Genomic DNA, 22,351 nt, shown 5'->3' with positions numbered 1-22,351 from the left:
TGCCAGTGAGGGAGGTTGCTGCAATCTGCCAGTGAGGGAAGTTGCTGCAGTCTGCCAGTGAGGGAGGTTGCTGCAATCTACCAGTGAGGGACGTTGCTGCAATCTGCCAGTGACGGAAGTTGCTGCAATCTGCCAGTGAGGGACGTTGCTGCAATCTGCCAGTGAGGGAAGTTGCTGCATTCTGCCAGTGAGGGAAGTTGCTGCAATCTGCCAGTGAGGGAAGTTGCTGCAATCTGCCAGTGAGGGAAGTTGCTGCATTCTGCCAGTGAGGGAAGTTGCTGCAATCTGCCAGTGAGGGAAGTTGCTGCAATCTGCCAGTGAGGGAAGTTGCTGCAATCTGCCAGTGAGGGAAGTTGCTGCATTCTGCCAGTGAGGGAAGTTGCTGCAATCTGCCAGTGAGGGAAGTTGCTGCAATCGGCCAGTGAGGGAAGTTGCTGCAATCGGCCAGTGAGGGAAGTTGCTGCAATCTGCCAGTGAGGGAAGTTGCTGCAATCGGCCAGTGAGGGAAGTTGCTGCAATCGGCCAGTGAGGGAAGTTGCTGCAATCTGCCAGTGAGGGACGTTGCTGGAATCTGCCAGTGAGGGACGTTGCTGCAATCTGCCAGTGAGGGAAGTTGCTGCAATCGGCCAGTGAGGGACGTTGCTGCATTCTGCCAGTGAGGGAAGAGTTAATGAGGAGATGGGTTTGGAATCTGTAATGTTTATTCTGCTCTCTGTCTTTGTGCTAATTGGTGCAGACTGAGAGGCAGAGCTCCGCTCTGGCCGGCAGTCTGAGCGACACAAGATGCTGGTCTCCCTGTTCCTGCTGCTGCTCGGCAGCCCCGAGTCCCTGCAGTGTAAGTGAGACCTGCGACCCAGCCCGTCAGCCCCCTCTCTCTGCCCCCCTCTCTCTGACCCTCTCTGTCTCTGACCCTCTCTGTCTCTGACCCCCTCTCTGTCTCTGACCCCCCCCTCTGTCTCTGACCCCCCCCTCTGTCTCTGACCCCCCTCTCTGTCTCTCACCCTCTCTCTGTCTCTGAACCCCTCTCTGTCTCTGCCACCCCCCTCTGTCTTTGACCCTCTCTGTCTCTGACCCCCCCTCTGTCTCTGACCCTCTCTGTCTCTGACCCCTCTCTCTGTCTCTGACCCTCTCTCTGTCTCTGAACCCCTCTCTGTCTCTGCCACCCCCCTCTGTCTTTGACCCTCTCTGTCTCTGACCCCCCCTCTGTCTCTGACCCTCTCTGTCTCTGACCCCCCCTCTGTCTCTGACCCCCCTCTGTCTCTGACCCCCCATCTCTGTCTCTGACCCCCTCTCTGTCTCTGACCCCCTCTCTCTAACCCCCTCTCTGTCTCTGACCCCTCTCTCTGTCTCTGACCCCCCCTCTGTCTCTGACCCTCTCTGTCTCTGACCCCTCTCTCTGTCTCTGACCCCCCTCTGTCTCTGACCCTCTCTGTCTCTGACCCCCCCCCGTGTCTCTGACCCCCCCTCTGTCTCTGACCCCCCCTCTCTGTCTCTGACCCCCTCTCTGTCTCTGACCCCCTCTCTCTAACCCCCTCTCTGTCTCTGACCCCTCTCTCTGTCTCTGACCCCCCCTCTCTGACCCCCCCTCTCTGTCTCTGACCCCTCTCTCTGTCTCTGACCCCCTCTCTCTGTCTCTAACCCACCCTCTGTCTCTGACCCCTCTCTCTGTCTCTGACCCCCTCTCTCTGTCTCTGACCCCCTCTCCCTGACCTCCCTCTCTGTCTCTGACCCCCTCTCTCTGATCTCCCTCTCTGTCTCTGACCCCCCCTCTCTGTCTCTGACCCCCTCTCTGTCTCTGAACCCCTCTCTCTGTCTCTGACCCCTCTCTCTGTCTCTGACCCCCTCTCTCTGACCCCCCTCTCTGTCTCTGACCCCCTCTCTCTGTCTCTGACCCCTCTCTCTGTCTCTGACCCCCTCTCTCTGACCCCCCCCCTCTCTGTCTATGACCCCCTCTCTGTCTCTGACCCCCTCTCTCTGACCCCCCTCTCTCTGACCACCCTCTCTGTCTCTGACCCCCTCTCTCTGAACCCCTCTCTGTCTCTGACCCCCTCTCTCTGTCTCTGACCCCCCTCTCTGTCTCTGACCTCCCTCTCTTTCTCTGGCCCCCTCTCTGTCTCTGACCCCCCTCTCTGTCTCTGACCTCCCTCTCTGTCTCTGTCCCCCTCTCTCTGTCTCTGACCCCCCTCTCTGTCTCTGACCTCCCTCTCTGTCTCTGACCCCCCTCTCTGTCTCTGACCTCCCTCTCTGTCTCTGACCTCCCTCTCAGTCTCTGACCCCCTCTCAGTCTCTGACCCCCTCTCAGTCTCTGACCCCCTCTCTGTCTCTGAACCCCTCTCTGTCTCTGACCCCCTCTCTCTGTCTCTGACCCCCCTCTCTCTGACCCCCCTCTCTGTCTCTGACCCCCTCTCTCTGAACCCCTCTCTGTCTCTGACCCCCTCTCTCTGTCTCTGACCCCCCTCTCTGTCTCTGACCTCCCTCTCTTTCTCTGGCCCCCTCTCTGTCTCTGACCCCCCCTCTCTGTCTCTGACCCCCTCTCTGTCTCTGTCCCCCTCTCTCTGTCTCTGACCCCCCTCTCTGTCTCTGACCCCCTCTCTCTGTCTCTGACCCACTCTCTTTCTCTGGCCCCCTCTCTGTCTCTGACCCCCCTCTCTGTCTCTGTCCCCCTCTCTCTGTCTCTGACCCCCTCTCTCTGTCTCTGACCCACTCTCTGTCTCTGACCCCCTCTCTGTCTCTGACCCCCTCTCTGTCTCTGACCCCCTCTCTCTGTCTCTGACCCACTCTCTGTCTCTGACCCCCCTCTCTGTCTCTGACCCCCTCTCCCTGACCCCCTGCCTCTGACTCTCTGTCTCTCTTCCTTTGTCTGCAGTTGTGACCCACAGAGTGGCTTCCAGTTTCCTCAGTCGGGTCAGACGGTCTAACCAGGTTTTTGAGGAGACCCGTCAGGGACATTTGGAGCGAGAATGTGTGGAAGAATCCTGCAACAAAGAGGAGGCCAGAGAGGTTTTCGAAAACGACCCAGAAACGGTAGAGAAAGTCCCCCCCCCCCAGCTCGCACAGCCAGGAGCTGGCAGCTTGTGGATGGAGCTATTCCCACATTTCTACTGCTCCCTCTGCGATGTGTATATTTATAAAGTGATGTTCAAGCAGAGAAGGGAACGCTCCCGGGGACACTAACAGTCTAGCCTTTCAGCCGGCTCCACTCAATCTCAGGGGAAACGGTGCAAATTCTTTACTTTCACATTTAAACTGAGTGCAGACTGTTGGATTTGTGCCCGGGACGATGTTAGTCACTCCCCTGCCCCCGTTCGGGGCAATTTGATTAGATTTATTGTCACATGTACCGAAATACAGTGAAAAGTATTTTCTGCGGCCTTGGTGTGTGTGTGACACAGGCTCCTTTATTTCCAATTCTGCCTCACATTCCAAACTTGCCGTTCTGTCATTTATTTTGCTTGATCAAACATCCGCTTCAACAAAGCATCCAGAAGACGATTGTGAGAGTCGCTCGAAGGCGTTACATTTCAGCGTTTAGGTCTGGAAATGAAATTGAAAATCGCTTATTGTCACAAGTAGGCTTCAAATGAAGTTACTGTGAAAAGCCCCTAGTCGCCACATTCCGGCGCCTGTTCGGGGAGGCTGGTACGGGGGAGTCTGTGTTCCCAAACTCAAGGCCACAAATTAAAACGTCCTTTAAATAAATACCCAGGAAAAATGACAGCGAGATTTCTGAGAGAATTCATTCTTTTATCTGAAATGTTTCGCTGCTTCACTGTGATTGTGTCAAAACTTTCAGTTTGATTCATCCCCGGCTAAATCTCCGGCTCCTCCGGCAATTCTCTTTATTGTAACTGTCGATGTGAAAACAAGGTCATTTACAGGGAGAATGTGATCACTGGCAGGCACTGAGGTTATTATAGTTCAGTCACTGGTATCAGCTCTCAATTCCAACACCCACATTTCTGACTTATTTTCTTTATAATTCAAATTCTTGATGCCCTTTCATTGACCCAAAGCTGCTTCAGCAGAGACCATGAGGGATAGGAGCAGGAGGAGGCCATTCAGCCGCTTGAACCTGTCCTGCTCCTGTTGATTGACATCATGGCTGATCTCTGTCTAAACTGGCTGCCTTGGCTGCAGAATTCTTTGTAATGTGTCTTTTTTTATTCATTCGTAGATGTGGGAGTCGCTGGGACCAGCATTTATTACCCATCCCTAGTTGCCCTTCAGAAGGTGGTGAGCTGCCTTCTTGAACCGCTGCAGTCCAATGGTGTAGGTACACCTACTGTGCTGTTAGGGAGGGAGTTCCAGGATTTTGACCCAGCGACAGTGAAGGAACGGCCGATATATTTCCAAGTCAGGGTGGTGAGTGACTTGGAGGGGAACCTCCGGGTGGTGGGGTTCCCAGGTATCTGCTGCTCTTGTCCTTCTAGATGGTAGTGGTCGTGGGTTTGGAAGGTGCTGCCTGAGGAACCTTGGTGAGTTGTTTATTGAAATACTGTTTTCATAATTTATATTTGTTATTCCAGATTTGTCCTTGCATTATCAGTCTATGCCTGGACATCCCATTGGAATATTTGACATTATTTTCACTCAATTGTCGGCAGCATGTTGGCGCAGTGGTTAGCACTGCTGCCTCACGGCGCCGAGGTCCCAGGTTCGATCCCGGCTCTGGGTCACTGTCCGTGTGGAGTTTGCACATTCTCCCCGTGTTTCCGTGGGTTTTGCCCCCACAACCCAAAGATGTGCAGGGTAGGTGGATTGGCCACACTAAATTGCCCCTTAATTGGAAAAAATGAATTGGATACTATAAATTTATTTTTAAAACATTTCGATCAATTCTCTGGCAGTATCTATTTTAGTTAAAGGTTTCAAAGCACATAATTCTTTAATTCATTCTGAGATCCTATTGGATGAGGGCAGTACCCTCCTGAAAGGATTTGCCCCATATCCGTAGTTATAAACCTCAGAATTGTACAGCACAGTGGGTGTACCTACACCACAGGGACTGCAGTGGTTCAAGGAGGCAGCTCACCACCACCTTTCTCAGGGGCAGTTAGGGCTGGGCGATAAATGCTGTCCTTGCCAGCGACACCCACATCCATTAAAATAATAAAAGGACAGCGACTACACTTTAAAAATAATTGCTTCAATGTAACATGCCTTGAGAGGTTTTGAAAGGCGCCATATAAATGCAGGTTATATCTGTTTATTGCATGTGAATATGTTGAGCGAGACGACTGAATCCCCAGCGGGTCCTGGACTGCGTAATCTCCCTCTGCTTCTCCGTTGCCCTGTCATAGAGCTCATGACTTTGACGGAAAGAACTCATTCTCTTACTGTAGTGTCAATATTGTCGGATATTTGATGATTTTTCTCTCCACATGTGATACGCCGTCTCCTCTCTCCACAGAATTACTTTTATCCAAAATATACGGGTGAGTTCACTCTTTGTATCAAACAAAGTTTTTGAAAACATTTCATACACTTGGTGAGATTTTAACTTGCTGTCTGAGTCTCAAATGTTACAGAAAAAAACTCTCTATTTTACTTTGTACGTTGGGATTGGGTGGTTTCTATAAACAGGTGACTGACCCGCAGAGCGGGAGGTTTAAAGTCTAACGTGTATAATTCAAAGGTTGTGATGATTCAATTATTACTGAATGCAGCGGCCACACCTGTCACCTCCCCGAACCCTCTGCCCTGAGGTTAGGATTGTTACTCAAAACAAATAATTACCACATCAACGGAGTATTTACAGCACAGGAACAGGCCAATCGGCCCAGTTGCTCCGTGCTGGTGTTTTTGCCCCACACGAGCCTCCTCACCCCCTCTTCATTTCATCCTATCAGATATCCTCCTATCCCTCTCTCCCTCGTGTGTTTATCCGGCTTCCCCTTAAATGTATCTATATTATTCACGTCAACAACTCCCTGTGGGAGCGAGTCCCACATTCTCCACACTCCCTGTGGGAGCGAGTCCCACATTCTCCCCACTCCCTGTGGGAGCGAGTCCCACATTCTCCCCACTCCCTGTGGGAGCGAGTCCCACATTCCCCCCACTCCCCGGGGAGCGAGTCCCACATTCTCCCCACTCCCTGTGGGAGCGAGTCCCACATTCTCCCCACTCCCTGTGGGAGCGAGTCCCACATTCTCCCCACTCCCTGTGGGAGCGAGTCCCACATTCTCCCCACTCCCTGTGGGAGCGAGTCCCACATTCTCCCCACTCCCTGTGGGAGCGAGTCCCACATTCCCCCCACTCCCCGGGGAGCGAGTCCCACATTCTCCCCACTCCCTGTGGGAGCGAGTCCCACATTCTCCCCACTCCCTGTGGGAGCGAGTTCCACATTCTCCCCACTCCCTGTGGGAGTGAGTCCCACATTCTCCCCACTCCCCGTGGGAGCGAGTCCCACATTCTCCCCACTCCCTGTGGGAGCGAGTTCCACATTCTCCCCACTCCCTGTGGGAGTGAGTCCCACATTCTCCCCACTCCCTGTGGGAGCGAGTCCCACATTTTCCCCACTCCCTGTGGGAGCGAGTCCCACATTCTCCCCACTCCCTGTGGGAGTGAGTCCCACATTCTCCCCACTCCCCGTGGGAGCGAGTCCCACATTCTCCCCACTCCCTGTGGGAGCGAGTCCCACATTCTCCCCACTCCCTGTGGGAGCGAGTCCCACATTCTCCCCACTCCCTGTGGGAGCGAGTCCCACATTCTCCCCACTCCCTGTGGGAGCGAGTCCCACATTCTCCCCACTCCCTGTGGGAGCGAGTTCCACATTCTCCCCACCCTGTGGGAGCGAGTCCCACATTCTCCCCACTCCCTGTGGGAGCGAGTCCCACATTCTCCCCACTCCCTGTGGGAGCGAGTTCCGCATTCTCCCCACTCCCTGTGGGAGCGAGTTCCACATTCTCCCCACTCCCTGTGGGAGCGAGTCCCACATTCTCCCCACTCCCTGTGGGAGCGAGTCCCACATTCTCCCCACTCCCTGTGGGAGCGAGTCCCACATTCTCCCCACTCCCTGTGGGAGCGAGTCCCACATTCTCCCCACTCCCTGTGGGAGCGAGTCCCACATTCTCCCCACTCCCTGTGGGAGCGAGTCCCACATTCTCCCCACTCCCTGTGGGAGCGAGTCCCACATTCTCCCCACTCCCTGGGTAAAGACGTTTCTCCTGAATTATTCAGGACTGGGAGGTGATCTTATTGAAACACGAGATCCTGAAGGCTGGGTGGATGCTGAGAACATGATTTCCTTGTGGGAGATACTAGAACCAGGGGCCGGCAGCCGGCGGGAAAGGCCTCTGGCGCCACACCAGCCGGGGCCGAAGGGACCTCGCCGGTCGGCGGAAGGCCGCACATGCGCGGGAGCGTCGGCGGCTGCTGACGTCATCCCCGCGCATGCATGGGGGGGGGGGGTCACTTCCGCAGCGGCCATCGCGGAGGCAATGGCCGACGAGGCGGTAAGAAAAGAGTGCCCCTATGGCACAGGCCCGCTTGCGGATCCCCCCGGAGCCCGCCAGTCCCGCCGGTAAGGGAGGTGGTTTGATTCACGCCGGCGGGACTGGCCTGACAGCAGCGGGACTTCGGCCCATCGCGGACCGGAGAATCGCCCGGGGGGGGGGGGGGGGGGGTCACCAGCCGGCGCGGCGCGATTCCCGCCCCCGCCGAATTTTCGATGCCGGAGAATTCGGCGGCTGGCGGGGGCGGGATTCACGCCGCCCCCGGTGATTCTCCGACCCGGAGGGGGGTCGGAGAATCCCGCCCAAGGTGTCTCCAATTTAAGATTTGGACCATAAGACATAGGAGCAGAAATAGGCCATTCGGCCCATCGAGTCTGCTCTGCCATTCAATGAAATCGTGACTTTAAAAACAAATTCCAATTAAGGGGCAATTTAGCGTGGCCAATCCACCTACCCTGCACATTTGTGGGGGTGAGACCCACGCGACACAGGGAGAATGTGCAAACTCTACACGGACTGTGATCCGGGGCTGGGTCGAACCCGGGTCCTCAGCGCTGTGTAATGAGATTCGTGACTGATCTGACATAACCCACAGCTCAACTTTCCCGCCTTATCCCCATAATCCTTGATTCCCTCACTGATTAATCATCTGTCTGTCTGAGCCTTGGGCACACTTAACAACAATGTTTTTGCAGCTCTCTGCGGTAAATAATTCTACAGATTCGCTCCCCTCAGAGAAGAAAATCAGAGAATAAGGTGGCACAGTGGTTAGCACTGCTGCTTCACAGCGCTAGGGTCCCAGGTTCGATTCCGGCTTGGGTCACTGTCTGTGCGGAGTCTGCACATCCTCCCCGTGTCTGCGTGGGTTTCCTCCGGGCGCTCCGGTTTCCTCCCACAGTCCAAAGATGTGCAGGTTAGGTGGATTGACCGTGATAAATTGCCCCTAGTGTCCAAAAAGGTTAGATGGAATTACTGGGGATAGGATGGGGGGGGGGGGTGTAGGACTAGGCAAGGTGTAGGGTTGGTGCAGACTCGATGGGTCGACTGGCCTCCTACACTGCAGTGGTTGTATGAAAAAAAAATCCTCCTCATCCCTGTCTTGAAAGGGCACCCCTTTACTCTGAGATTCTGCCCTCTGGTCCACGGCTCTCCCACAGGGGGAAACAACCACTCAGCATCGACCCTGTCAATCCCCCGCAGAATCCGAAATGTCTCTAAACTCCAGATGGAAGACATTTTTCTCTCCGGGCCTTGCCTCTGAATCTCTCTTCCCCACAGGTGGGAAGGCCACGGAGTATTTAAAGGCAGAGGAGGGTGGATTCCTCACACCAATGTAGCCAAAGGTTAGTTGGGGGTGGGTGGGATGTGGGGTTGGTGTTACAATCAGACCAGCCTCCGTCTTACTGAATGGGAGAGCAGACTCGAGGGGCCGAGTGGCCAATCCTGTTCCTAGTTTGTATGTTCAAATGGATCTATTTTAAAAATATATATTTATAGAGTACCCAATATTTTTTCCAATTAAGGGGCAATTTAGCGTGGCCAATCCACCTACCCTGCAATCTTTGGGTTGTGGGGGCGAAACCCACACAGACACGGGGAGAATGTGCAAACTCCACGCGGACAGTGACCCAGAGCCGGGATCGAACCTGGGACCTCGGCGCCGTGAGGCAGCAGTGCTAACCACTGCGCCACCGTGCTGCCCTGTTCAAATGTGTATTGACGAATCCAGTATTTTTATTGCCTCTAGTTTTGAACTCCCCACAAGTGGAAACATCATCTCCACAGTTGCCTCTCAAACCGGTTGATAAAGACCTCTATCAGGGTCCCTCTCTCTCTATTCCCTGAAGTGTCTCAGCCGGTTTAACCTTTCCCAATTGTCAATTCCTTTGACTCCATTTGGGATTTGTCCATTTTACACTTGGTACAAAAACAAAATGACCCCTAACGACTGGGAATTGATCTGATGACTGTTCAAACAGACATTTGTCACGTCTGAAAACAGACCGTTATCCACTGGGTCATTACAGAATGGTGATAAAGGTCAAATTCACCAGCTGGAATCGCAACGTCTGGGGGGGCCCGACCCGAAAGCAGTTAAAGAATGGCTGTCTAGAATTTACAATATTAATCATTGACTTCCTCAAAGACTTGCACACACTGTGTAGGAGGAAGTGTTGAGAACACTTGTATCATTTCCATATTGTAGCGTTCACAGGCCATTAAGTCAGGACCAGCCAGTTTCAATAGTAATGGAGTTGAGTTGGTCAGTAATCAGAGATTTTAGTGGTTGGCACAGTGGTTAGCACTGCTGCCTGAAGGGGCCGAGGTCCCGGGTTCGATCCCGGCCCCTGTCCGTGTGGAGTTTGCACATTCTCCCCGTGTCTGCGTCGATCTCACCCCCACAACCCAAAGATGTGCAGGGTAGGTGGATTGGCCGCACTAAATTGCCCCTTAATTGGAAAAAAATAATTGGGTATTGATTTTATTTTATTTATTTTAAAAAACTTTCAAAACGGAATTGGGTAAACACTTGAGAAGGAAAACAGAATCGCAGTGTGTGTGTGACTCCGCACGATAAAAAAATGTTATTTTAAAAAATAAATTTAGAGTACCCAATTAATTTTTTCTAATTAAGGGGCAATTTAGCGTGGCCAATCCACCTACCCTGCACATCTTTGGGTTGTGGGGGCGAACCCCACACGGACAGTGACCCGGGGCTGGGATCGAACCTGGGACCCTGGCGCCGTGAGGCAGCAGTGCTAACCACTGAGCCACCGTGCTGCCCCCACTTGTGATCATTGTTATCTGGTAATTCTGCTGATTGATGGTGTGATGTTTCTCACACAGAATGCCTGCGGAAGTACGGCCCTGCCAGGAGTGGGAACTCTGACCTTGGGACGTGTATTCACAGTAAGTTACTAAATGGACAGAGGCTGAAATGAAATCGCTCCTTGGGGAGCTCCGTTAACTTTAGTGCCTGAAATTGGAAAATCACAGGGTTAACATCCGTGTTTGAGGCTTGCCTGCCTTGTGATCGGGGATGCGGTGGGAACATTCTGATTAATCAGGGAGTGTCCACGTGGGCTGATGGTAAATTCAGAGCTTTATCAATTGTTTTATTATCAGTTCCCAGAACCCACGTGTTTTTGCGACACCGCACTGCACCCCATGTTTTGCTGTGTTCGCGTCATGGGAATGTAAATGCGAAGCATCGTGGAAACAATATTAATGTAAAGTTAACTGGAGTTAAACTTGCTTCGATAGGTAAACTCGTTATGGCAGTGTGAGTTCCCTGGTGACGCAGTGGTTAGCACAATAGGAGTTTATTACTCCGATTGGAAAAATTGTACCAATGCCGATTCTCATTTTCTGTTTGGTTCACAGATATCCCGAATCAGTGCACGCCGCTGCCGTGTAATCCGGCAGGATATGAACGCTGTGAGGATGGGCGGGGTGGATTTAAATGTATTTGCAAATCAGGATGGAAGGGCAGTACCTGCGGACAAGGTACAGTATAGATAATGCTGTGACAGAGGAGTGGATAATGCTGTGACAGAGGAGTGGATAATGCTGTGACAGAGGAATGGATAGTGCTGTGACAGAGGAGTGGATAATGCTGTGACAGAGGAATGGATAGTGCTGTGACAGAGGAGTGGATAATGCTGTGACAGAGGAGTGGATAATGCTGTGACAGAGGAGTGGATAGTGCTGTGACAGAGGAGTGGATAGTGCTGTGACAGAGGAGTGGATAATGCTGTGACAGAGGAGTGGATAATGCTGTGACAGAGGAATGGATAGTGCTGTGACAGAGCAGTGGATAATGCTGTGACAGAGGAGTGGATAATGCTGTGACAGAGGAGTGGATAGTGCTGTGACAGAGGAGTGGATAATGCTGTGACAGAGGAGTGGATAATGCTGTGACAGAGGAGTGGATAGTGCTGTGACAGAGGAATGGATAATGCTGTGACAGAGGAGTGGATAATGCTGTGACAGAGGAGTGGATAGTGCTGTGACAGAGGAGTGGATAGTGCTGTGACAGAGGAGTGGATAATGCTGTGACAGAGGAGTGGATAATGCTGTGACAGAGGAATGGATAGTGCTGTGACAGAGGAGTGGATAATGCTGTGACAGAGGAATGGATAATGCTGTGACAGAGGAGTGGATAATGCTGTGACAGAGGAGTGGATAGTGCTGTGACAGAGGAGTGGATAGTGCTGTGACAGAGGAGTGGATAATGCTGTGACAGAGGAGTGGATAATGCTGTGACAGAGGAATGGATAGTGCTGTGACAGAGGAGTGGATAATGCTGTGACAGAGGAGTGGATAATGCTGTGACAGAGGAATGGATAATGCTGTGACAGAGGAGTGGATAATGCTGTGACAGAGGAGTGGATAGTGCTGTGACAGAGGAGTGGATAGTGCTGTGACAGAGGAGTGGATAGTGCTGTGACAGAGGAGTGGATAATGCTGTGACAGAGGAATGGATAATGCTGTGACAGAGGAGTGGATAGTGCTGTGACAGAGGAGTGGATAATGCTGTGACAGAGGTGTGGATAATGCTGTGACAGTGGAGTGGATAGTGCTGTGACAGAGGAGTGGATAATGCTGTGACAGAGGAGTGGATAATGCTGTGACAGAGGAGTGGATAATGCTGTGACAGAGGAGTGGATAATGCTGTGACAGAGGAGTGGATAGTGCTGTGACAGAGGAGTGGATAATGCTGTGACAGAGGAGTGGATAATGCTGTGACAGAGTAGTGGATAATGCTGTGACAGAGGAGTGGATAGTGCTGTGACAAAGGTGTGGATAATGCTGTGACAGAGGAATGGATAATGCTGTGACAGAGGAGTGGATAGTGCTGTGACAGAGGAGTGGATAATGCTGTGACAGAGGAGTGGATAGTGCTGTGACAGAGGAGTGGATAATGCTGTGACAGAGGAGTGGATAATGCTGTGACAGAGGAGTGGATAATGCTGTGACAGAGGAGTGGATAGTGCTGTGACAGAGGAGTGGATAGTGCTGTGACAGAGGAATGGATAATGCTGTGACAGAGGAGTGGATAGTGCTGTGACAGAGGAGTGGATAATGCTGTGACAGAGGAGTGGATAATGCTGTGACAGAGGAGTGGATAGTGCTGTGACAGAGGAGTGGATAATGCTGTGACAGAGGAGTGGATAGTGCTGTGACAGAGGAGTGGATAATGCTGTGACAGAGGAGTGGATAATGCTGTGACAGAGGAGTGGATAGTGCTGTGACAGAGGAGTGGATAGTGCTGTGACAGAGGAATGGATAGTGCTGTGACAGAGGAGTGGATAGTGCTGTGACAGAGGAGTGGATAATGCTGTGACAGAGGAGTGGATAATGCTGTGACAGAGGAGTGGATAATGCTGTGACAGAGGAGTGGATAATGCTGTGACAGAGGAATGGATAGTGCTGTGACAGAGGAGTGGATAATGCTGTGACAGAGGAGTGGATAGTGCTGTGACAGAGGAGTGGATAGTGCTGTGACAGAGCAGTGGATAATGCTGTGACAGAGGAGTGGATAATGCTGTGACAGAGGAGTGGATAATGCTGTGACAGAGGAATGGATAGTGCTGTGACAGAGGAGTGGATAGTGCTGTGACAGAGGAGTGGATAGTGTTGTGACAGAGGAGTGGATAGTGCTGTGACAGAGCAGTGGATAGTGCTGTGACAGAGCAGTGGATAATGCTGTGACAGAGGAGTGGATAGTGCTGTGACAGAGGAATGGATAGTGCTGTGACAGAGGAATGGATAATGCTGTGACAGAGGAGTGGATAATGCTGTGACAGAGGAGTGGATAGTGCTGTGACAGAGGAGTGGATAGTGCTGTGACAGAGGAGTGGATAATGCTGTGACAGAGGAGTGGATAATGCTGTGACAGAGGAATGGATAATGCTGTGACAGAGGAATGGATAGTGCTGTGACAGAGGAGTGGATAATGCTGTGACAGAGGAGTGGATAATGCTGTGACAGAGGAGTGGATAATGCTGTGACAGAGGAATGGATAATGCTGTGACAGAGGAGTGGATAGTGCTGTGACAGAGGAATGGACAGTGCTGTGACAGAGGAGTGGATAGTGCTGTGACAGAGGAGTGGATAGTGCTGTGACAGAGGAGTGGACAGTGCTGTGACAGAGGAGTGGATAATGCTGTGACAGAGCAGTGGATAATGCTGTGACAGAGCAGTGGATAATGCTGTGACAGAGGAGTGGATAGTGCTGTGACAGAGGAGTGGATAGTGCTGTGACAGAGGAGTGGATAATGCTGTGACAGAGGAGTGGACTGTGCTGTGACAGAGGAATGGATAATGCTGTGACAGAGGAGTGGATAATGCTGTGACAGAGGTGTGGACAGTGCTGTGACAGAGGAGTGGACAGTGCTGTGACAGAGGAGTGGATAATGCTGCGACAGAGGAGTGGACAGTGCTGTGACAGAGGAGTGGATAATCCTGTGACAGAGGAGTGGATAGTGCTGTGACAGAGGAGTGGATAGTGCTGTGACAGAGCAGTGGATAGTGCTGTGACAGAGGAGTGGATAATGCTGCGACAGAGGAGTGGATAGTGCTGTGACAGAGTGGATAGTGCTGTGACAGAGGAGTGGACAGTGCTGTGACAGAGGAGTGGATAGTGCTGTGACAGAGGAGTGGACAGTGCTGTGACAGAGGAGTGGATAATGCTGTGACAGAGGAGTGGATAGTGCTGTGACAGAGGAATGGATAGTGCTGTGACAGAGGAGTGGATAGTGCTGTGACAGAGGAGTGGATAGTGCTGTGACAGAGGAGTGGATAGTGCTGTGACAGAGAGTGGATAGTGCTGTGACAGAGGAGTGGACAGTGCTGTGACAGAGGAGTGGATAGTGCTGCGACAGAGGAGTGTGAATCTATCGGGTATAGTTCATAACTTGATAAGATGTAGGAGCAGAATTAAGCCACTTGGTCCATCGCGTCTGCTCTGCCATTCGATCATGGCCGATCTCACCCTGGCCTTAACCCCACCGTGCTGCCCCTTCCCCCATAACCCTTCAACCCATTCGCAATTAAAAATCTGTCGAACTCCTCCTTAAATTTACTCACTGTCCCAGAATCCACCGCGCTCTGGGGGAGCGAATTCCACTGATTCACAACCCTTTGGGAGAAGTAGTTTCTCCTCCAATCTGTTTTAAATTTGCTACCTCTCGTTCTAGAACGAAGAAGAATCCGCTCCCTGTCTCCTTTATCCAGACCTTTTAGCATCTTGTATACACCAGTTTGGTCTCACCTCATTCTTCTAAACTCTAGAGTATAGGCCTAAGCAGTTAAATCTCCTCATCTCTGGGATCAATCCAGTGAACCTCCTCTGAACTGCCCCCAATGCCACTACATCTTTCATCAAATGAGGGGACCAAAACTGTGCACAATACTCCAGGTGCGGTCTCACCAATGCCGTGAATAGTTACAACACTTCCTTACCTTTACACTCTATTCCTTTCGCTATAAATGCCAACATTCCATTTGCTTTCTTTATTACCTGCTGCACCTGCAGGCTCGTTTTCTGTGATTCATGCACGAGGACCCCCAGATCCCGGTGCATCGGAGCTCCCCGAAGGTGTCTTTCCATTTTCCTGACCAAAATGCATGACCTCACACTTATCCACATCAAACTCCATCTGCCACATTTTGGCCCACTCTCCTAACCTATCTCTATCTATTTGTAAGGCTCTTATTTGCTCATTGCAACTTACTGTCCCACCTACTTTTGTGTCATTTGCGAATTTGGCTGTAATCATAATCTTTATTAGTGTCACAAGTAGGTTTACATTAACACTGCAGTGAAGTTACTGTGAAAAGCCCCGAGTCGCCACATTCCGGCGCCTGTTCGGGTACACAGAGGGAGAATTCAGAATATCCAAATTACCTAACATCACGGGCGAGATTCTCTGACCCCCCGCCGGGTCGGAGAATCGCCGGGGGCTGGCGTGAATCCCGCCCCCGCCGGTTGCCGAATTCTCCACCACCTGAGATTCGGCGGGGGCGGGAATAGCGCCGCGCCGGTTGGCGGGCCTCCCCCGCGCGATTCTCCGGCCCGGATGGGCCGAAGTCCCGCCGCTAAAATGCCTGTCCCACCGGCGTAGACAAGGCGGCGCGGGCGGGCTCCGGGGTCCTGGGGGGGGGCGCGGGGCGATCTGGCCCTGGGGGCTGCTCCCACGGTGGCCTGGCCCGCGATCGGGGCCCACCGAAATGCGGGTGGGCCTGTGCCGTGGGGGCACTCTTTCCCTTCCGCCTTCGCCACGGTCTCTACCATGGCGGAGCCAGAAGGTACTCACTCCACTGCGCGTGCGCGGGAATGCCGTGAGCGGCCGCTAATGCTCCCGCGCATGCGCCGCCCGGAGATGTCATTTCCGCGCCAGCTGGCGGGGCACCAATGGCCTTTTCCGCCAGCTGGCGGGGCGGAAATTCATCCGGCGCGGGCCTAGCCCCTTAAGGTTGGGGCTCGGCCCCCAAAAATGCGGAACATTCCGCACCTTTGGGGCGGCGCGATGCCCGACTGATTTGCGCCGTTTTGGGCGACAGTCGGCGGACATCGCGCCGTTTCCAGAGAATTTTGCCACTCATCTTTGGATTGTGGGAGGAAACCAGAGCACCCGGAGGAAACCCACCCAGACACGGGGAGAACGTGCAGACTCCGCACAGACAGTGACCCAAGCCGGGAATCGAAACTGGGACCCTGGAGCTGTGAAGCAACAGTGCTAACCACTGTGCTAGCGTGCCGCCCACATTAACCCTTTAAGGAACAGTGTCTTTTTAAAAAAACACAAGTTCTTCCAGAATGTTCTTAGTCCTTGAAGATGAACCATTTTCTGTGATTAAAGCGTTTCTGACTACAGCAGTATTATAACAATTGGATAATTTTTTTTTTAATAAACATTTTATTGAGGTAATTTTTGGTTTTTTCACAACAACACAATAAACATTGTACATGAAACTATAAACATAGTGCAAAAGCCGTCTCCCTCCCTCACAGGTCCCAACTTTCTTCACCCCCTACTCTAAGCTAAACTTAGAAAAAGACAATGTTGTCGAGGAGAATACAGAGATTCAGGCTACGAGACTAGAAGGGCTTGAGGTTCATAAGGAGGAGGTGTTAGCAATTCTGGAAAGTGTGAAAATAGATAAGTCACCCGGGCCGGATGGGATTTATCCTAGGATTCTCTGGGAAGCTAGGGAGGAGATTGCTGAGCCTTTGGCTTTGATCTTTATGTCGTCTTTGTCTACAGGAACAGTGCCAGAAGACTGGAGGATAGCAAATGTTGTCCCCTTGTTCAAGAAGGGGAGTAGAGACAACCCTGGTAACTATAGACCAGTGAGCCTTACTTCTGTTGTGGGCAAAATCTTGGCAAGGTTTATAAGAGATAGGATGTATAATCATCTGGAAAGGAATAATTTGATTAGACATAGTCAACACGGTTTTGTGAAGGGTAGGTTGTGCCTCACAAACCTTATTGAGTTCTTTGAGAAGGTGACCAAACAGGTGGATGAGGGTAAAGCAGTTGATGTGGTGTATATGGATTTCAGTAAAGCGTTTGATAAGGCTCCCACCGCAGGCTACTGCAGAAAATACGGAAGCATGGGATTCAGGGAGATTTAGTAGTTTGGATCAGAAATTGGCTAGCTGGAAGAAGACAAAGGGTGGTGGTTGATGGGAAGTGTTCAGACTGGAGTCCAGTTACTAGTGGTGTACCACAAGGGTCTGTTTTGGGGCCACTGCTGTTTGTAATTTTTATAAATGACCTGGAGGAGGGCGTAGAAGGATGGGTGAGTAAATTTGCAGATGACACTAAAGTCGGTGGAGTTGTGGACAGTGCGGAAGGATGTTACAAGTTACAGAGGGACATAGATAAGCTGCAACACTGGGCTGAGAGGTGGCAAATGGAGTTTAATGCAGAAAAGTGTGAGGTGATTCATTTTGTAAGGGATAACAGGAAGACAGAGTACTGGGCTAATGGTAACATTCTTGGCAGTGTGGATGAGTAGAGAGATCTCGGTGTCCATGTACATAGATCCCTGAAAGTTGCCACTCAGGTTGAGAGGGTTGTTAAGAAGGCGTACGGTGTGTTAGCTTTTATTGGTAGAGGGATTGAGTTTCGGAGCCATGAGGTCATGTTGCAGCTGTACAAAACTCTGGTGCGGCTGCATTTGTAGTATTTCGTGCAGTTCTGGTCGCCGCATTATAGGAAGGATGTGGAAGCATTGGAAAGGGTGCAGAGGAGATTTACCAGAATGTTGCCTGGTATGGAGGGAAGATCTTATGAGAAAAGGCTGAGGGACTTGAGGCTGTTTTCGTTAGAGAGAAGAAGGTTAAGAGGTGACTTAATTGAGGCATACAAGATGATCAGAGGATTGGATAGGGTGGACAGTGAGAGCCTTTTTCCTAGGATGGTGATGTCTAGCACGAGGGGACATAGCTTTAAATTGAGGGGAGATAGATATAAGACAGATGTCAGAGGTAGGTTCTTTACTCAGAGAGTAGTAAGGGCGTGGAATGCCCTGCCTGCAACAGTAGTGGACTCACCAACACTCAGGACATTCAAATGGTCATTGGACAGACATATGGACGATAAGGGAATAGTGTAGATGGGCTTTAGAGTGGTTTCACAGGTCGGCGCAACATCGAGGGCCGAAGGGCCTGTACTGCGCTGGAATGTTCTATGTTCTAACCCCCCCCCCCCCCTTCTGCTGATGATTAATTTTTCGTGAAGAAGGCGACGAACGGTTGCCACCTCCGGGCGAACCCCAACAGTGACCCTCTCAAGGCGAACTTGATTTTCTCCAAACTGAGAAAGCTAGCCATGTCCGATAGCCAGGTCTCCGACTTCGGGGGTTTTGAGTCCCTCCAAGCTAATAGTATCTGTCTCCGGGCTACCAGGGAAGCAAAGGCCAGAATGTCTGCCTCTTTCTCCTCCTGGATTCCTGGGTCTTCCGACACCCTGAAAATCGCCACCTCTGGACTCAGCGCCACCTTTGTTTTTAACACCGTGGACATGACATCTGCAAACCCCTGCCAGAATCCCCTAAGCCTCGGACATGCCCAGAACATGTGGACATGGTTCGCTGGTCCTCCCGCACATTCTGCACACCTGTTTTCCACCCCAAAGAATCTGCTCATCCGGGCCACTCATGTGAGCCCAGTGAACGACCTTCAATTGTATCAGGCTGAGCCTGGCACATGTTGTGGATGTGTTGACTCTACTCAACGCGTCCGCCCATAGACCATCCTCTATCTCTCCTCCCAACTCCTCCTCCCACTTGCGCTTCAGCTCCTCGGTCTGTGTCTCCTCTGACCCCATAAGTTCCTTGTGAATGTCCGAGACGCTCCCTTCTCCTACCCACCCTCTGGAAACTACCCTGTCCTGAATCCCCCGTAGCGGTACGAGCGGGAAGGTTGACACCTGTTTACGAAGGAAGTCCTGCACCTGCAGATACCTGAATTTGTTTCCCCTCGCCAACCCAAACTTCTCCTCCAGCGCCCTCATACTTGGAAAGCTCCCCTCTATAAACATGTCCCTCATCCTCGCAATCCCTGCTCTCCGCCATATCCGGAACCCCCCATCCATACTTCCCGGGGAAACCGGTGATTATTACAGATTGGGAACCAGACCGATGCTCCCTCTGCTCCCACGTCTCCTCCATTGCCCCCAGACTCTCAGGGCCGCCACCACCACGGGGCTGGTGGAGTACCACGCCGGCGGGAATGGCAGAGGCGCCGTTACCAACGCTCCCAAACTGGTGCCCTTGCCTGAAGCTGCCTCCATACCCTCCCATGCCGACCCCTCCCCCACCACCCACTTCCTGATCATGGCTAAATTCGCCGCCCAGTAAAAGTTACTAAAATCTGGTGATGACACTCTGATTGGTTCTGGTATTGTCACTCTGATTGGTTCTGGTATTGGTACTCTGATTGGTTCTGGTATTGACACTCTGATTGGTTCTGGTATTGGCATTCTGATTGGTTCTGGTATTGGCATTCTGATTGGTTCTGGTATTGGCATTCTGATTGGTTCTGGTATTGGCACTCTGATTGGTTCTGGTATTGACACTCTGATTGGTTCTGGTATTGGCACTCTGATTGGTTCTGGTATTGACACTGTGACCTTTCTCCCCTCGCCAGACATTAATGAGTGCAATGTGAACAATGGTGGTTGTGAGCACACCTGTTCCAACATGGATGGGAGTTACCAATGTCTGTGCAACAAAGGATTCACCAAGCAACCAGACAATCGGCGATGTCAAGGTGAGTCAAGACAACAGGGTTTGCAGGAGCAGAGTTCTCTGAGTTTGCGCTTTGGGAGAGAGTCGTCACTTTGAAACTTCATCCATTCATTAATAATTACAGATGAGGAAATTGGGCAACAAATTCAGGGGGGGAAAATCACATCTGGAACTGTCCTGAGTTACTATCGTGTAAATGCCACCAGCAAGACCAGCATTTATTGCCCAACCTTTTTAAAAATAAATTTAGAGTACTCAATTATTTTTTTCCAATTAAGGGGCAATTTAGCGCGGCCAATCCCCCTAACCTGCACATCTTTGGGTTGTGGGGGCGAAACCCACGCAGACACGGGGAGAATGTGCAAACTCCACACGGACAGTGACCCAGAGCCGGGATTGAACCTGGGATCTCGGTGCCGTGAGGCAGCAGTGCTAACCCTGTGCCCCCATGATGCCCTTTTGCCCAACCTTAACCTCACTGAGATCTCAGTGCTGTTAGAGTTTCTCTACTTACCTGGATGAGCGCAGCTCCAACAAATCTGGAGAAGCTCAACACCATGCAGGAGAATGGTCATCACCGTAAACACTCACTCCCTCCACCAGCGACGCACAGCGGCAGCCGTGTGTACCGAGATGCACTGCAGGAACTCACCAAGGTTCCTTGGACAGCACCTTCCAAACCCTCAACCACTACCATCTAGAAGGACAAGAGCTGCAGATACCTGGGAACTCCACCCACCTGGAGGTTCCTCTCCAAGTCACTCACCACCCTGACTGGGAAATATATCTCCGTTCCTTCACTGTCGCTGGGGCAAAATCCTGGAACTCCCTCCCTAACAGCACAGTGGGTGTACCTACACCACACAGACTGCAGCGGTTCAAGAAGGCAGCTCACCACCACCTTTCTGAGGCCAATTGGGGACAGACAATACGTGCTGGGCCTGGCCCACGATTGAATAGGTTAAAAATGAATAAATTGCTGGCGTTGCAGGACTTGACTCCAGCAGTGATGAAGGGATTGGATCAGGTTTGTTTGTGACCTCGTGAGGAGTTTTGCAGGAGGTGGTGCCCCTCCTGTCCTCTGCCCCTGTGGGTGTGGCAGGTTAGTGAGGCGTACGATAAACATTGGAGAGGTTCCTTGTCACGAGGGTAAAGTGTCTTTGGGATATGGGATAACGAGACATTCAGACGGATGATCAGAGTCACGGGGGGTGGGTGGGGGGGGGGGTGGGTGGTGGGGGGGGGTGGGGGGGGGTGGGGGGGGGGGGTGTTCCTGGCCCCCTCCGCGGGTGTTTTCTGGTGGTGGAAGGGGCTGGCTATTGGCCGTCCGCTGGCGGGATTTTCCATTCCCGCTGATGTCTGCGCCGTTTTGTGCAGTTTGACCATCGCACTGCTGGAGAACCCGCCGCGGGGGGCGGGGGGGGGGGGGGGGGGGGGGGGCTGCCGTTGGCGGGGGCGGGAGATCCAACTGGCGGAAAGTCTGGAAAATCGGGATAAATGTCTATCGTATTCCAAACATCATTATTTCTTCTAGTTCTCAGGTTCACGGGTTTTAATTAATTAGATCAATTCAATTGATAAGTTGTAAAACTAATTTGAATTGCAGACAACAATGAATGTCGTCTGGAACCTGGGATTTGTGGATTTGCGCAGTGTGAAAACGCATTGGGTTCTTACCAATGTACCTGTGACGCTGGATACAGATATGAGTCTTCAACAAAGACTTGTGAAGGTAAACATTCTCAAACTCTGCACTGGGGACAGAGAACCAAAATCTAACCATGCTTGCAGCCGGCTGGCCCTTAATGCGATCAATCTCCACAATTGCTTCATTATAGAAAATAGAGAGCTGGGAGAATTCAACAACACCAACCTGCATTTATATAGCACCTTTAACATAGTAAAATGAGGGCTGCATGGTGGCACAGTGGTTAGCATTGCTGCCTACGGCGCTGAGGACCCGGGTTCGAATCCCGGCCCTGGGTCACTGTCCGTGTGGAGTTTGCACATTCTCCCCGTGACTGCGTGGGTTTCGCCCCCACAACCCAAAGATGTGCAGGGTAGGGGGATTGGCCACGCTAAATTGCCCCTTAATTTGAAAAAATAATTGGGTACTCTAAAAAAATTTTTAAAACATAGTAAAATGAATCAGGGAGTTTCATTGTAGAAATTATCAAATCAAAATTAACAGCAAGCCACATGAGATATTAGGACAGGTGAGAAAAAAGGCAGGTATTAAGGAGTGTTTTACAGGATTAAAGAATAATCTGAGAGATTTGGGGACGGAATTTCCGGGTTTGGGGACGAGACAGCCAAGGACATGCGGCCTGGGTGGAGCGATTAAAATCGGAAATGCTCGCGACGTCGGAATTCCGGGACGGAGAGTATCCTTGGGATGATTTCTAGATAAGGGATGGGATTCTCAGTCAGCCGACACCGGAGTCGGGAAACGTGATTGGGCGGAGAATTGGTTCCGGCGATAAAATTGCGGCAATTCTCCCGTCGCCTCGACAGATGCGTCAATGCATTCCGGAACAGACGTACAGTAAACGCTGTTTGCATATCATCAGCGGGCCGGACCCGGTATTCTCCGGGGGCTCCGCGATTCTCCGCCCCCAATGCGCTGAATTCCC

At 51.8% G+C, this 22,351-nt stretch overlaps 1 protein-coding gene across 1 annotated transcript in view; it reads left to right on the top strand.

Annotated features, from left to right (window-relative positions):
* Nucleotides 1-666: 666 nt before the first annotated feature.
* Nucleotides 667-22,351, top strand: part of LOC140391491 (vitamin K-dependent protein S-like) — a 72,623-nt gene continuing 50,938 nt past the window's right edge. The window contains exons 1-7 of the mRNA XM_072476013.1: nt 667-835; nt 2,867-3,024; nt 5,411-5,435; nt 10,302-10,364; nt 10,839-10,961; nt 19,618-19,740; nt 21,325-21,450. Coding sequence (XP_072332114.1) covers nt 784-835; nt 2,867-3,024; nt 5,411-5,435; nt 10,302-10,364; nt 10,839-10,961; nt 19,618-19,740; nt 21,325-21,450 — 670 coding nt within the window. The 5' untranslated portion in view covers nt 667-783. The remainder of the gene's footprint in view (nt 836-2,866; nt 3,025-5,410; nt 5,436-10,301; nt 10,365-10,838; nt 10,962-19,617; nt 19,741-21,324; nt 21,451-22,351) is intronic.

Source organism: Scyliorhinus torazame, chromosome 15 (assembly GCF_047496885.1).
Source record: "Scyliorhinus torazame isolate Kashiwa2021f chromosome 15, sScyTor2.1, whole genome shotgun sequence".
NCBI classification, from domain to species: Eukaryota; Metazoa; Chordata; class Chondrichthyes; order Carcharhiniformes; family Scyliorhinidae; genus Scyliorhinus; species Scyliorhinus torazame.
This window is presented reverse-complemented; position numbering and strand designations above follow the sequence as displayed.